General features: G+C 37.0%; 1 protein-coding gene across 7 annotated transcripts in view; it reads right to left on the reverse strand.

Moving 5' to 3' along the window:
- Nucleotides 1-14573, reverse strand: part of LOC148644032 (disabled homolog 2-interacting protein-like) — a 365146-nt gene that overhangs the window by 81857 nt on the left and 268716 nt on the right. The window contains exon 1 of one of the 7 annotated variants that reach the window (XM_088615290.1): nucleotides 13967-14363. The exons of 5 other annotated variants lie outside the window; for them this stretch is intronic. Coding sequence is in view for 1 of the 2 variants with exons in the window: in XM_088615289.1 (XP_088471415.1) it covers nucleotides 3007-3029 (23 nt within the window). In the remaining variant the exon portion in view is untranslated. Of the gene's footprint in view, nucleotides 1-3006; nucleotides 3191-13966; nucleotides 14364-14573 lie in introns of those variants that run through there. One more of the 7 variants, XM_088615289.1, reaches the window with a different exon arrangement.

The raw sequence follows: 14573 nt of genomic DNA on the forward strand, positions 1-14573 counted from the left end.
AGGGATATTAAGGCAACTTATCAAGGACTGTAGGCCAAATGCAATTTCCTTTGTTTTGTGTGACAAGAAAAGAGTATCCAAATATGTTAAAACATTTCCGTTCCATTTCATTTTTAGTACATTTATCTCACACTCATCATGTATCTGATTCATTCAGCTTTGCTTTAGCCAGAGATGGTGAAAGATCAAGATCCAGGTTCTCTGGTTTTCCTGCTCTTACTTTCATCCCAAATGTGAACTTTAACTTCTAGATATAGCTTTTATTAGTCCATGAATCTGTAATTATTGAGTATAAATTGTGTAACATCCCTTTGCACTTTAATTTCAAACATAATCTACCAGCATAATCTAAACTCAGACACCTTTGAGAGATATTTATATTTGCATGTTTTAATAATGAATGCAAGATTCTCCTAACTACTTGAAAGGGTCATAGGAGAGACTGAATATATGCCTATGTGCTTTAACATTCAATTCTCAGTAGGAAAGATGTTTCTGAGAGTGCAAATAAATTGCATAACATCAATCACACAAGACTCCAAGCCACAGAAAATATTAATCAGTTAGAGCCAAAGTCTAAGTAAAATGAGCACATTATGGTTTATTTTACAACTAAAAAAATCAAACACGTGCAGACTGTAGATTTTGTAAGCAAAACATTTTATCCCAGTAACTAAAAATTAAACAAAAAATATTGCTGTTAAAGAATCAGTCCAGAGACAGAAAATGAGACACATTTCTGGTCTCAAAGGAATGTCTTATTCTGACAGTAAGTCAAGAAGTAAATGGTTTTAGTCTTGAACAGAGAAGACTATGAAGTAAGATATTTCAAGACTTCAAAATCCTTAAATGATTGGATAACGTCAACCCAATGGACATCCTCAGAATCAACACTATAAAGTGACACTATGACTGAGAACTGGAGCCAGGAGTCCTTAGGGAGTTGAATAGTCAGGTTGTAGAATCCAGTACATGAGCTTCTTTCAAAAAAAGATATGAACAAGAAATTAAATTAGCTACTAGCAACCGAATGAACAAGATCAATTAAGCGGAGACCTTTCATTTGTAACCTTTCTTATATTCTTAACAATGACTATGTTGTAAAATCAGGACTCAACCTGGAGAGCCAGTATTGGTTTGCAAAAGAGACAAAGGCCAGGCAACATCAGTGTGATGATGGATGCTGTATGACAGTAGAATATTATTGGGACCTTTCAACTCTGGTTGGTAGGCTTCCACGCTGACTCACCAATCAGACTGGCCAAATAGATCTGGTCAAAGCTGAACTCCCTAAGGAAATAAGATCATATCACAGCATCGCCAAGCAATCTTGTTGCCTTGAGCAGTCAGGATCGATGAAGGACTAGACAAGAATATCAGTAGAATAAGCAGAGGATTATGCCCGCAAAGGTGAAAGAGACAGGTGGACACCTCACAAGCATGATTGCTCACTGATTTATACGAATCAAGATGACAAATATTCCGGGATAAACTGAAAGTTTTATAGCCAGCAGAAAAAGCTTTCTGAATCAAATCCTTTCTAGAGAAACACAGTGAAGCTTTTGCATGGCAAGCAGCCACCTCGCATACATACGAAATCATTTTCCCATGAAGGCAGAGGATCTCTGTCTTAAAATAAAACAGCAAAGCAGTCATGTACTGTATAAACATTTAAAGGGCCAAAAGCAGTACACAAGAGGAACTGATAAAATATACTTTCTCTTGAGCTAACTTATTACCCTAGAGGGTTATACTATTCTCAACGGGAAGATATAACATGGACACAATTGAGACAGAAATTGTATTGTTTATTCTTGGCACAAGGATTTGTATGTGCATCATTTTAAAAGAGTCAAAGGCAAGTATAAAAGCAGAAATGCTAGAACATGTGCACTCACACTAAAGAGAATTAAAATGTTATTGCATGGCAACACTGCAATATTAAACCTCATGTCATCTACCACTCCTACTGCATATGCTATACAGAATCTTACAGTGTGTGGTCAGTTATTTATTATACTGGTGCCAACAAGGATTTGAACCATCTTCCCCCATTAAGGCATTTCATTTGTCATGCTATAACTTAGCTGGGTTATCCACAGCTTACAGCTCCTATTTCCAGGAGCCTCACTTCCACAGTCTAGCTAGCCTTCCTGCCAATCTCTGTTCACGCAACACACTAACCTCTCTAACATCACACAATGTACAGTACACTGAAAATTATTAGGTGAGGATGAATTAAACCAAGGATAGAAATTAAGAATATGCAGTAAAATACAACATTAAATATTACATATAAATATGATATAATCATATTATAACAATATAATAAGTATTAATAATAATATACATAAAAATAGATTAACCATTAACTACACCCTTTTACTCCCAGGCAGATTTCCTAAATCACCTTTAGAAGCAGTACAAACCAAACACAAAAATCTGGAGTCAGGAAATCCTGGCAGCTGTATTGAAACCAGATTTACAGTGACTGTTTCAGTTCAGCTTTTTCACATTTTTTGGATTTTACAGTCCCTTAGCTCTGGAATGATTTTGTGAAGCCCCACATTTTTTGTGACCATTGTGAACAGAAAAAAATATGTGCCCCATTTCACCCTTAGTTTTAAAACATTTTCTATTTTGTATGATTTTTAATGTGTTCTGAGCCAAATCAAATCGGCAACAAAAGTTGACTACACTGACTCCTTAAGAGACATCATGTTTACACACATGTAGATTTAAGAGTTGTGCCAAATCTGGTATCAATTCATAAAGCATGAAGTCATTTTCCTTATGAAAATCACTTTCATTCCCAAAACTGAAAGCAACACACACTAAAAATTCTCTGGCTCACATTTCGACCAGCTGCTGCAGTTTGCAACTGTAAAAATAATGCCAGTAAAATAACAAAAAAATAAAAGATTTACAATCGTTTTGGTACCCATCATAATATAACGTTGTTAAAAAAAAATCAAGAACAGGGAAGAAAAAATCCATAGTACTTACTGTTTACTAATGCGATGAAGCATAATTCCAAGGAACAGTAAAACAGACTTTCAAGAAACAACCAATGCATTCCAGGGCACATATTTTAATAATGCCCTACTTTACGGAATTTAGATTCTTTGGGTAGCTGCAGCCAAAGGTTGCTCTCTAGACCAAGGCAATTCTGGCCTCTGAAGAGTTCTCCGCCAATACACACCCATGGGAACAATCTAGTCTGTTTAAACACACCCTCTGTCCAAGCCTACACAAGTCTCATTTAAAAAGACAGCGCTCTTTTATAAACAAAAAGGGGCCAGCTTCTGCTACCCCATCCAACATACAATTTTCACACTTCTAAATTTTAAATTAATGCTAAGAATTTTTAGTCGTTGCTCTTTGAATGTAGGAGTGTTGAAAACAAAATCCATTCTCTCTTAATCTTTAGAAGATTTATTTTACGCCAGAGACATTTACATCTTGTTGCTTAAGACGAAAAATGCACATGATCTTCTTTCAATTATTCTTGTCTCAATACATATGTTTTGCTTAACTGAACAGTGGATGCCTGCTGGGTAGTGGATAGTGCAAGTCTAGAATGCTTACATCTTTTTATATGTAATAAGAATTCTATGTTTTAAGAATGATATAAATTATTGATCTCAGACAGCATAACATCACTGATCAAGCTGCAGACATAAATCAAAAGATTCATAGTCCGTTGTCCTAGCATTATTGTAGAATTGTTTTTTTGATGTTTTATTTGATCTGGGACTATACATGGAATGTTATTCTTACAACATCAATGACTCAATGAGAAAATCAACTCTCTATGTATTAATGAAACCAGAACTCACCATTAATTACACCAGTAGGCAGGTACACTACAAGATACCTGAGTTACCACTCCCTCTGCTGTACAGTTTTATTTCTAACGATGCTTTAATGGAGGATATAATCTAATTTAAGGCAATAATGCTAAACTAATTATAACCTAAACCATTAACAGACAGAACTGTTTTTACAAAATTAAAAAAGTTTTAATATATTTCAATATATTACAGACTTAAACATGTTTAAAGTAAATAATGCCAAGCTTTATTTTGCAAGACATAAAATCTCCACTGTTTGAACAGTAACTGATAAATGAGAGCTTTATTAAAACCTATAAATGAGAGATACTGTACATCTAACAGACCTTGTCCTAGAAGGTCACAAAAACCTGAAACCTACTGTATCTCCGATTTACGTCAGCACAGGCTATCACATTTCATTGGTTTTGCAAGATCTTCATACCATCACAATTAGTTTCAGAAAAGTGGGAGTAAATGTGCCTTTGAAGGAATACACTCTACTTTATATACAGCAGTGGCTTCAAAAGCAGTCATCTCTAAGAGCTCTGAAAATATACAGAAGCTTATGTTTCATAACTGCGCACAGGCAGCATACATACCTAGATAAATGTTTAATAATATTACATCTGAAGCTCCCAATAATGCATCAGTACCAACAATAATGCCACTCAATATTTCAATATCACTCATCTACTGGACGGAGAGCCATGTGTCTTTAGTTGAGAACCAGCTGACCCAAGATGCTCCATCTACTCTCTGGTGATCAGCCTTAAGGAGAACAACAGCTCACATTCTGCTATGAGACAAAGAACACTTATCTGTAGGGCTGCGAGTATTGGATCTCTCTTCCTATGAAACAATCTACAGATTTGGTTTCCTACCACTTATGAAAACACTAGTAAGCACTGTTGGGGGTTAAATATGTTGCTACCTTTCTTAGAAATAATTATGAACAAATCTCTACTAAAAGAAATTAGAATTGATCATGAGTCATGAATTGCTGCCTTTTTTGATACACATTTATTAATGCAATCAAAGGGAAAAAAGTCAGATCCATATGTTGGAACAAAAAAATGACAATCAGTGAGGAAAGAACAAATATCTTTCTCTTGAGAAACAAACTAAGGAATATACACATTTGATTTACTGAAATTAAATTTTACTTTGGGCTCACATTTCAAGTTCCTTAAGAAATATCACTCAATTTCAAGGAAATGAACACATTTTGGCTTCAGCCCTCATTAGGACAAGCAGACTGGAAATAGAAGGTGAGAAATGAATTAGTCATACAAGACTTCAGTAGAGCAATCACCAGCCTGATAGAAGCTGTCTTCCTCCTGCTTGTGGCATTGCAAGATTGTTAAAGAACCTCTTTAACAGACAAAGAAATGCTATTTTGCAAGTTACAGTGAAGATACAGAACAGAACCTCACTGACCCAATGAATGCTCATGCAGTACATGCCTCATGCTTTTAGAGGCTAGAAAGCAAAAAGTGGTTTTAATTACACTTCAGAATGAGCAAGACTTTCTTAGACTGCTGTTACATAAAGGCCAGAAACTGTCACAGAACAGTACCTATTAAAAACCACCAATGGTTGGACTGTTATTGTTAACCACAAAAATCTTATATATTCATGGCTGAACTCAGGCTCCCTTATACCTAACAAATATATTCAGCACGAGCAGTCTTGCTAACCTAATGCTTTACAGGAACTGCTCATTTATAAAATAAAAAAAACAGTTTCTGCTGGCAGCCATTATGGAAAAAAGAACAAATGAGAAATTAGAAAACACACTGCCGTCAATAGAGCTTTTTGGAAAGAAAGCTTTTCTCACCAAAAAGGCTGTGACTTCCAAAGTAATTAAACAGCATCCTGCTGTGAATTCTTGAAAGTTCACCTATCAGACTCAGTTATAGCTAGCAAAGGGGTTATGTTTCAGTTTCAAAAAGGGTAAATAAACATCCAAAATCATACAGCATGTTTAAAAACACATATGTGCACTTCACAATTTGACTAATTAGCACTACACAGCAGTCTTTGAATATATAGGTTTTCACTTGTATGAAAGCTTGAGGCCTGAAATTCATCTTGCATGCAGCTCTGTCTTTTTTAGCTTTTCCGTGCCTTGGGGTACTTAATCTAATCAGCATGTGGTCCTTACTGCTAACTGCTTGAGCTGGTTGGAACTACAAAAAAAAACTCCTAAAATGACTCTTACCAGTTAACAGTGGTTTTAAAACTTGAATGGCACTGTCTGCTTTAAAACACAGAAGCAAAGGTTCATTTCAGGTGAATTTTGTAAGACAGATTTTCATTTACAAGCACAGAATTACGCTGTTTCACAGTCGAAAAGTCTTCAGTAAATGAAATCACAGTGTGGTAGGGCATTTTGTACAGTATGGCTCAATGTGATTGTGGTGAATTCACCAATAAAATATTTAATGGGTGTATTCTCTATGAAAGAGAATTCACATCTACAACTGTGACTCTTGCTTTTCATAGGAAAGGAACCTTCATTAAAATTTAAAAGTAAAAAACATGCATGCCATGAAATAACAATACAAAAATACTGTTCTGTACTGTAGCTAATACCTTGCTTTTAAGAGCCTATTTTGTGTATACATTTAATATTAGACTTTTAATAATTTTAATCAGCACAGAAGCCTGCAGTTTCGACCCTGTTCCACCCACACCCCTCTCATGGCTGCTGATGGCTGAGGCTCTGGCTGTCTGGAGCTCCTTGTGCGTTTCCCACACTCCGGCTTTGTCTGCACAGAAACTAACAGGAAGCTGAGGTCTCACAGGGCCTTGAGTCAAAAAGGAAACAATGGCCGTGCCTGCACATGGGGAAAACAAAAAATGTGGACAGAAAGGAATAAAAAAAGAAGGTTCCTAAAATGAAGCACACCCAGATGTATCCCTCATTTGTTCGCCTAAACTTAGAGACATGCAAATCAACACGCATGACGAGAAACACTTCTAAAGTAACTTTCGAAAAGCCAGAGCCCCGCTAAGCTATTCTAAGACAATGAGGCTTGCTAGGGTCTTAAGAGTTGTGCAGTTGCTAAAATGTCTAAAATTACTGTGGAAAGAAGAAGCATCTACACAGGAACTGTAGATATAGCTTACTGTATCAGTTCAGAACCTTTTTACTTCAATTATTATTATTATTTCCACTGCACGTTTAAAATAATCATAATCTTGTTTTATTCCGGCGCTCATACTGTAGGTAAGTTTATTTTCCTGAAAATACTGACCTCTGGCTTATAAAAGTCTGCTGTTGCTCTGTGTAAGCAACCTTGCTTTACCTTTGACCTTTCTGGCTGACACTACCATTTATAAAACAGGCACCCAACTCACTACTCTCTTCCCATGAATCATTTAAGGGAAAGATGGAGGTAACAGCGGAAAGCAGGGAGATTATTCCAGTACACTGATTCTAGGGCTGGCAAACTGACAGAAACCCAGAACACACATGAGACCACTGGGTGCTACCTCCTGTTTGTGTGAATCCATACTGTCGCTGTATTAACAAACCAGACCCTGAAATTGATCTAATGTCCATGTACAAAATAAACTCACAGTGGAAAAAACAACAAAAGCAAATCAGCAAGAGTGCCCCACCTTATTATCACAGCGTTGCCAAACTGCTACCAGATGAACCATATTGTGTGAGGCCATATCGGAAGCAACAGAATGTTTATAATGAAAGACAGTGAATGTCAACTACTGCCTTTTCATTAAACTGTAACTTCTGCAAAAATAATGTTAAAGCTTGATCATAAAATAATGTAGTTTCCTGCTGGTATAGCAACACAGCACATGTGTGAAGATATACATGTTGATATCCTGGTTTCCTGGATTTAAATAGCAATTACTGTACAACGTATTACTTTTAATCGTCTTGATGATAAAATGGCTTTGGAAAATTTGGTCTGACTTGGACAGGATAATCTAAAAAAAAAAAAGCTTTGAGTTTTACAAAATTAAAAAACGGTTTCGGAAGTTCTCTTTTTCAAACACACAGGCATTAAAACATTGTCTTGAAATGTATGCTATTCCCGGCAGCAAAAAATGAAAGTGTTCTAAATAACCCACCACAAACTGCTGTCTTTCTTAAACCTCAAAAACAGAAGTACAGTCTAGTTTTATCTGTTCATTTCAGGCCATGTTAAATTGTGAGTCAGTATCAGTACTAAAAAATGTCTCCTTGTTTTATGCCTTTACCAAAAAAAAAAGAAAATGCTACTTAGCAAATAGCCACAAGATGAAATAGGCAGACTTACTGAACACTCTTAAAAAGCATGTCATTTTGTATTAAATAAAAGCAGAGGCAGCCAGTGAGGTAGAAATGAAATATTACAGCTCCACTGAAGCGAGAGACTCAATCGAAATACAGAAGATGATCGTGGCTGCGTATGTAAGCTGTTAAACCTTTCCTTTCCAAAGAAGTTGAGAGCACCCTATGGAAAATTGTCTTTAGCCATCACCATTCAACACCAAATAAAAGAGACATTAATAAAAAAGACTGCAGCTCTGACACGATATCTCTTTTAGACTGGGGGATGCAGCAGGACATTTCAGCACTGAAAGCAAGGTTGATTATGACATCAATTAAGGTTGAAACTCTGAGTCACCCTTTACAGATTTTAAATATTTATTATTATTTAATTACAAGTAACCATTTGCGTCCTTATCAGCAGCACTGTTGTGGGAGTCTTATTTATTAATGCTGGTTGTAACAGGAAGACTACATTTCTTTCCAGCTGGTCTTTCAAGGCTGTTTCAATACAAATGCACTGGTGAATATAACTGAATACATTAGCGATATTTAAGTATTATATAGGAAACTAATTCTTTCTAAACCTTAGCAATACAGTGTGATTCCACTTTCTGGTTCTGATTATATTAAAATATTAATATTAATATAATATCCGCAAAACTATACAATTTAAATGTTCAGCCTTGACCTTTTTATGGTTACTGTCCAAAACTGTTTTTAAAGTCTCTTCTTACTATATGCATTAACATAAGCCTAAGAAAGTATACTAAAGTTACTGTGCAGCTTGTACTGTAAAAGACAAAACCTCTATAGATTATATCAATTCTGTTCTGGGGGACGGTATCCAGAAGTGAAGGAATGTCATAGAATTTCACAGATCCCCTATTAATGGCAGACCATAGTATCCAAACCCTGAAGCCAAGTGCAAACCTACAAAGGATTCCTGGCAGGTTCCCTCAAATATCTTTAAGAAGAAAATATGTCACAACAGCAAAATGATGAACTGAAGTTAACAACATAGCCCCTAGCACCACAACATTGGAGACACCATTTCACACGTATGAAATGCAACTGAACACTTACAGAAGCAGAGAAAAGCTTGGGAAATGTTCCCTTCCACATAGACTTACATGTTTGAATGTGCTGGATTAAAAATGTGCTATCTTATCAAAAGCAAACTTTCTTTTTTCCAATAATTACTGCTAAGAACTGTCCTTCTGGTGTTTGCCTTTGGACAGAAGTGACATAGCAAAGAAAATACATTGTTACAAAGGCATCTTATGAGAAAGCAGACTATTTTTGCTGCAAAATACGCACGTAACATATGCTTGTTGGGCTGTTCTATATTAAATACTTCTTAGTCATCTCATACTTCCCCATGTTTCTGAATGTCACATGGATTAAAATACACTCATTACACAAACAATAAGCAAGCACAGGCACAAGATGATGGCAAAGAATCAATATTCCAGTTAATTAATAACCCACTGTGTACATTTCAGGCGGGTCTTCATTCTACATGCAGTACTGTACATTCAAGACTTCATTTACAAGCCAAACTTTCACACTGTACCAAGCCCACTTCTCAAAACACTGAACCGCACACACATACATTCTCACAACAAGCAAAAGGACTTTAAAAGTATAAAGACAGGGCAAGACAGAAAACTGATGCTGGAGTCTTTCCTCTGCTTGTTGCCATTGACTTAATGAGTAGTCCCACAGAAGGCATCGATTTTGTAACAGACAGCAGTCGATACTCAACGGGAATGGCTCTGCTGGCTGCTTTTTCCATTGCTTTACAACGGCATGCAAATATTAACGGTAAACAAATTAAATACTAAATACTGCCCACACAGGATAATTTTTTCACACACGTTAAAATAGCAGCGGAGCAACTCGCACTAGTAATTTGTTCAGTCCCCCAAGCTGTGGGATTCTATTTATCACTTTTCGACTAACTGCAAATGTCCACTGTTCAGGTTTTTTTTTTTTTTAAAGCGGCACTTTGTAATAAAGCCATTGGGACACAAAACAGGCACTGGCTGCTAAATGCTCGTTATTCTTTTACATTTGTTTCTTTAAGAATGAAGTGCAGAATTACTAAGGAAGTGGGGTTACTCCTACGCATTTCTGCTTTCAATGTCTGTTGGACATGGGCAGCCAGTTAACTGAGACTTCATATGGCCATTGGCTTGCCATTTTCTTCTTTTTTTCCAGGGAGAGAAACTTTTTCCACCGGTTAGAGGAGTATTTGATTGTGCAAACCTCGGTGTGCGTGACAATTTCAACACCCGGCTATACCATGATTAATCAAACTGAGTTGAACTTGAAACAAAAAACTACCGAGGTTCAACTTCAGCGGATTTTTTGGAATGGAGTCAGTTGTGCTACCCAGTACAGTACACTGTACCAACACAGAAAACTTGTCTTCCGCTGGCTCAAACTCTGGGATTTCTGGGATTATTGCCAGTTATCAAATGATCCAGATCAGAAGCCAGTATGCCCACTAGTGGGCTGAGTAACATTTACAAATTTGATTTTGATGGTTTATACTGTACAAAAAAACCCTGTATCTTTTTGCCTCTGTTCAATGTGATATTAAGTCTTTCTTTCTGTACTTAACACAGTCTTATATACTGTACAGTTCACAGCTTTATCTTTAAATGATTCGTTGCGGTGATTTATATGTAAATACAGTACTGTACTGTACGTACTGTAAAAGATTTCAAATGAAATAGAAAACAGATTGTTTATAATCACTGGATTGTCTGCAGTTATACTAATTGACACAAATGGTAAGATAAAAAGTACACACTACAAAACGCATGTTCTTAATTGTTTAACCAATGGAACTGAATGTGTATTAACACAATATCAGAATCCAGAAGCACCAAAAGATAGAGGGATGGGGAAGAAGTGTGCTTATGGAAGCAGAACAAAAGCCTTCTCTGTGTGTCCCCCCTTGCTCGTGGAAATGGGTGTCAAACTGTATCGGAGAGCTGATGGGATGTTGTGAAAATGACTTATTGCTTTCTTGCACCACTCTTTCCCTCACCTGATTGACGTTGCCTCCAGCACAAAATTTTAATGTGTCACTTCACACTTAAGTAACAGTCGCTGAGCAAGGTAGAGAGGCCTGGAGAAAAAAAAAACTGAGAGAACTGAGCACAACAAACAGCCAGATGATTTGGCTCCAAATAAGGCCTATCTCCATTGGGAGCCCATTAAACTGGCAAAAAGAGCCTTAATGACATATTTGTTAAACTTTGCCAATTGTTCACCCGGTAAAGTTGCATCTGATGCTTCCAGAAAGTGAATGTGACAGTTTTTTTTTTCTACACAGTATGTATTTAATGAGAAGCACTGCTTCAGCTCACTTTGACTGTCTTAGTTTTTGAGCGGGTCAAAGTCGCGTTAAGATCTTAATCAAGAGCCAGTAAAAATCCAGAATGGACTAATGGCGCTGACCTACTTCTACCAATGTTTCCATGTCAGAATTGGCAGTGATGTGCCTGAAGTTATAGGACACAAAGCTACAAGAATACTGCACACTCACATTCAACACAATTAATTATTTATTACAGGTTATCTTTAAAGTACGCAGCACATGCTATGCTGTAAATATGACTCGGTTAATGGGTGTCTCAGCCACCTGCACAGATGAGCAGAAATTTTAAAAAATAATAATTCTTGAGAAGCTTTTCAGCCGTAGTCTGCTTGGAGATAAAATTTACATTTGATAGCTCTCGCACGGTTGATAGACTAACAGCAGGGTTTCAGCTTTAAAATCTGAATTTGCGATATCTCATAAGGGAAGCAAGGCTGTGCCTGGTCAGTATTGATATAAGAGAACTCTAAGTAGTACTAGAGGTGGTGGTGTTAGTGCACCACCACCATTACTAAATTAGGTGGCACCCAGTCCCCTGAACTAGAATTTCTAAACCAATATCCTACTGAGGTGACCAAGGACACTGAGTTGCAGCTGCAAGTTAAACTGAGGTCCTGACTTCTTGGTCATTAAGGTTTGTCACAGCACTGTCCTAGCTTGTTCAGTCTGCCCCCCGAAAGTTCCCTTTAATTCAAATGGAGAAGAATTTCTCACTTCTCCACCTGATTTTCCAGGTGGTCGGACTGATGCATAATGGCCACTGCGTGTCATCCAGATAGCAGCTTCACCTCAGTGGTGGATGAAATGGGTTCCCTCCTATGCTGTACTGTATGTACAAATCTAAGCAACTATCATCATTCATTACAGGTTATTGTTACCAATAAAATATTATGCTCAGGGAAGGGTAATGAAATCACAAAAAAAGTCCGAGAATATGCATGCAAGATAGCAAAAACACAAAAAAACTCAACGTGCATATTTATTTTCATTCAACTAAAATTATTTTTTAAGTAATATCTAATGTTAAATACCGCAGTTAATCCACTGTCAACATACAATATCCTTTAAATATAAGCAACACAAAAGTTCACAATCATTCTTAGACAACTTCAGAATCTCATGCATTACCACATCTCAGCTCATATATCACTGTCGTCATCAGTTAGCTAAAATGTAGCAGAAAATACTCTTTTAACCATAAAGAGAACAGAGGTAATTCTTGTATGAGTTCTGGTCCTGAAACATGTTTCCCCTCCCCCTCCAGACGCTACATTTCGGATTAGTTTCAGGAGGAGACATTGCCCAAGGCAAAACATCTGCATTTGTAGCTGCTGGACACAAATATTGAAAAGGCTGTGTTAAATAAGTGAAGCAGTGAGGTGTGTATGACACACAAAAGGGCTGTATTATATTTGCAGGAAAGGGAAAGCGTATTTTGTAAACTCATGCCTGGAACCACCATGTTCTTTAAAATGAGGCATGCTTTCTAACGTGGGCACAACGGAAAATTTTAATTGGGATTTAGAGTTGGATTCTTTCCACTTCCTGACACTTGCATTTTCACCAGATACTGTATAGTGAGATTTAATGTGCCTATTTTAGGTTTAGGAATATACTGTAACAATGATTATCAGCAATAATAACATCTTACATTTACATGTAACTACTAAAAGAAGAGTAAAATCACAGGAAGCTTTGCTAAGGGTTAGTGATGTACTGTAAGTAAAATAAAAACTTCCCATATTCAAAGAAATATATTAGAATAAACCTCATTCTACAATTACAGCAGGACGTATAACACTGTACAATAAATCAACATTTAATAATGTGTTAACCTATTTACAAAAATAATTAAATTATAGCAGAAAATAGTATATATAGGAATATAATAGTATAATACTGTAGTATATAATAGGAAATGTACATAAAAAAGTTTATGTTAGAGGCTACTTAGTACTAAAACTACATACGCCTACAGTAAGTGCAGTATTACCTGGATTTGCAGTTACAGAGCCCTTATAGTCTGTTACATATATTAAGTCTGCAAGGTTTTAATTACTCTCCACCATATCCATCAAATGCCACAAAGAAAAAATTACAAGATGACCTCATAAATTACAAGAGTCAGATGCTTTTTGCTACATATTTTGGCTTACTTCCCTCTGGTTCACGAAAATAGCTAAAGAGTAACACTACCAGACAAGGTTAAAAAAAGCATCAATGTCTGGCTTTTAGGGTTGCAAAAGAGCCTTTTTTTTTCTTAACTTTTAATTAGAGACCATCCCTGAAACAGCTTTTAATGGATAAAGACAAAGCAGAAACACTGCCTGGAGAATTCCAGTGGCTCTCAGAAAACACAACAAACAAAGCCGGACACAGAACAGACACCGGACAGAAACAGAGCATCTGGATTAGTTTCCCAAAAAACACTGTCAGGGAACAGCAGGCACTCACCGTGCATTCCGTCTGAATTTGGAAAACGAATGAACAGCACACACTGTGGATTGCAGTTCAGTAGAAAGAGGAAAATGGACTACAGTATGTACAGACTGTTCTTAGAGCTCCATTTTCTGCCTGATCTGTTCCTCTCCACTTCTGTGCTGTTTGGTCAGGATCGCTGGAGTCATTTAACCAGCTCTTGAAGAGATCCTCTTGAATGTGTTCTTCTCCCTTTTTTTTAATAGCAAGAAGGCTGCCCTACTTCCTTTCCTCCATAAAGTGGGCCACGCTTTCCTCTCTCTGCCTGTGTTAACAAACCGCTCAGAGCAGGAATTCTCTCTCGATCACAAGCGCTCTCTCACTCTCTTGTGTTATCTTACTCCTCCTCAGTCTCTGCAGCTCTGTGATCTGAGCGAGAGCAGAAGCAGGAGGAGAGAACAGGGAAGGCAGGCCCAACCCCTTGCCTTGCCCGGGAGTGTGTGGTCTTTGTCCTGTCTGCTTTATAAGGAGTTGGCCCCAGATCAGGCAACAGTTTACTGTACTGTATGTGCTTCTGCTTCTCAGAGAGCTTATGTCTATCAGTGAAAAGCCCCTTTTTTTAATACAATGCATCACAATGGGG

Source organism: Lepisosteus platostomus, chromosome 21 (assembly GCF_059453375.1).
Source record: "Lepisosteus platostomus isolate fLepPlt1 chromosome 21, fLepPlt1.hap1, whole genome shotgun sequence".
NCBI classification, from domain to species: Eukaryota; Metazoa; Chordata; class Actinopteri; order Semionotiformes; family Lepisosteidae; genus Lepisosteus; species Lepisosteus platostomus.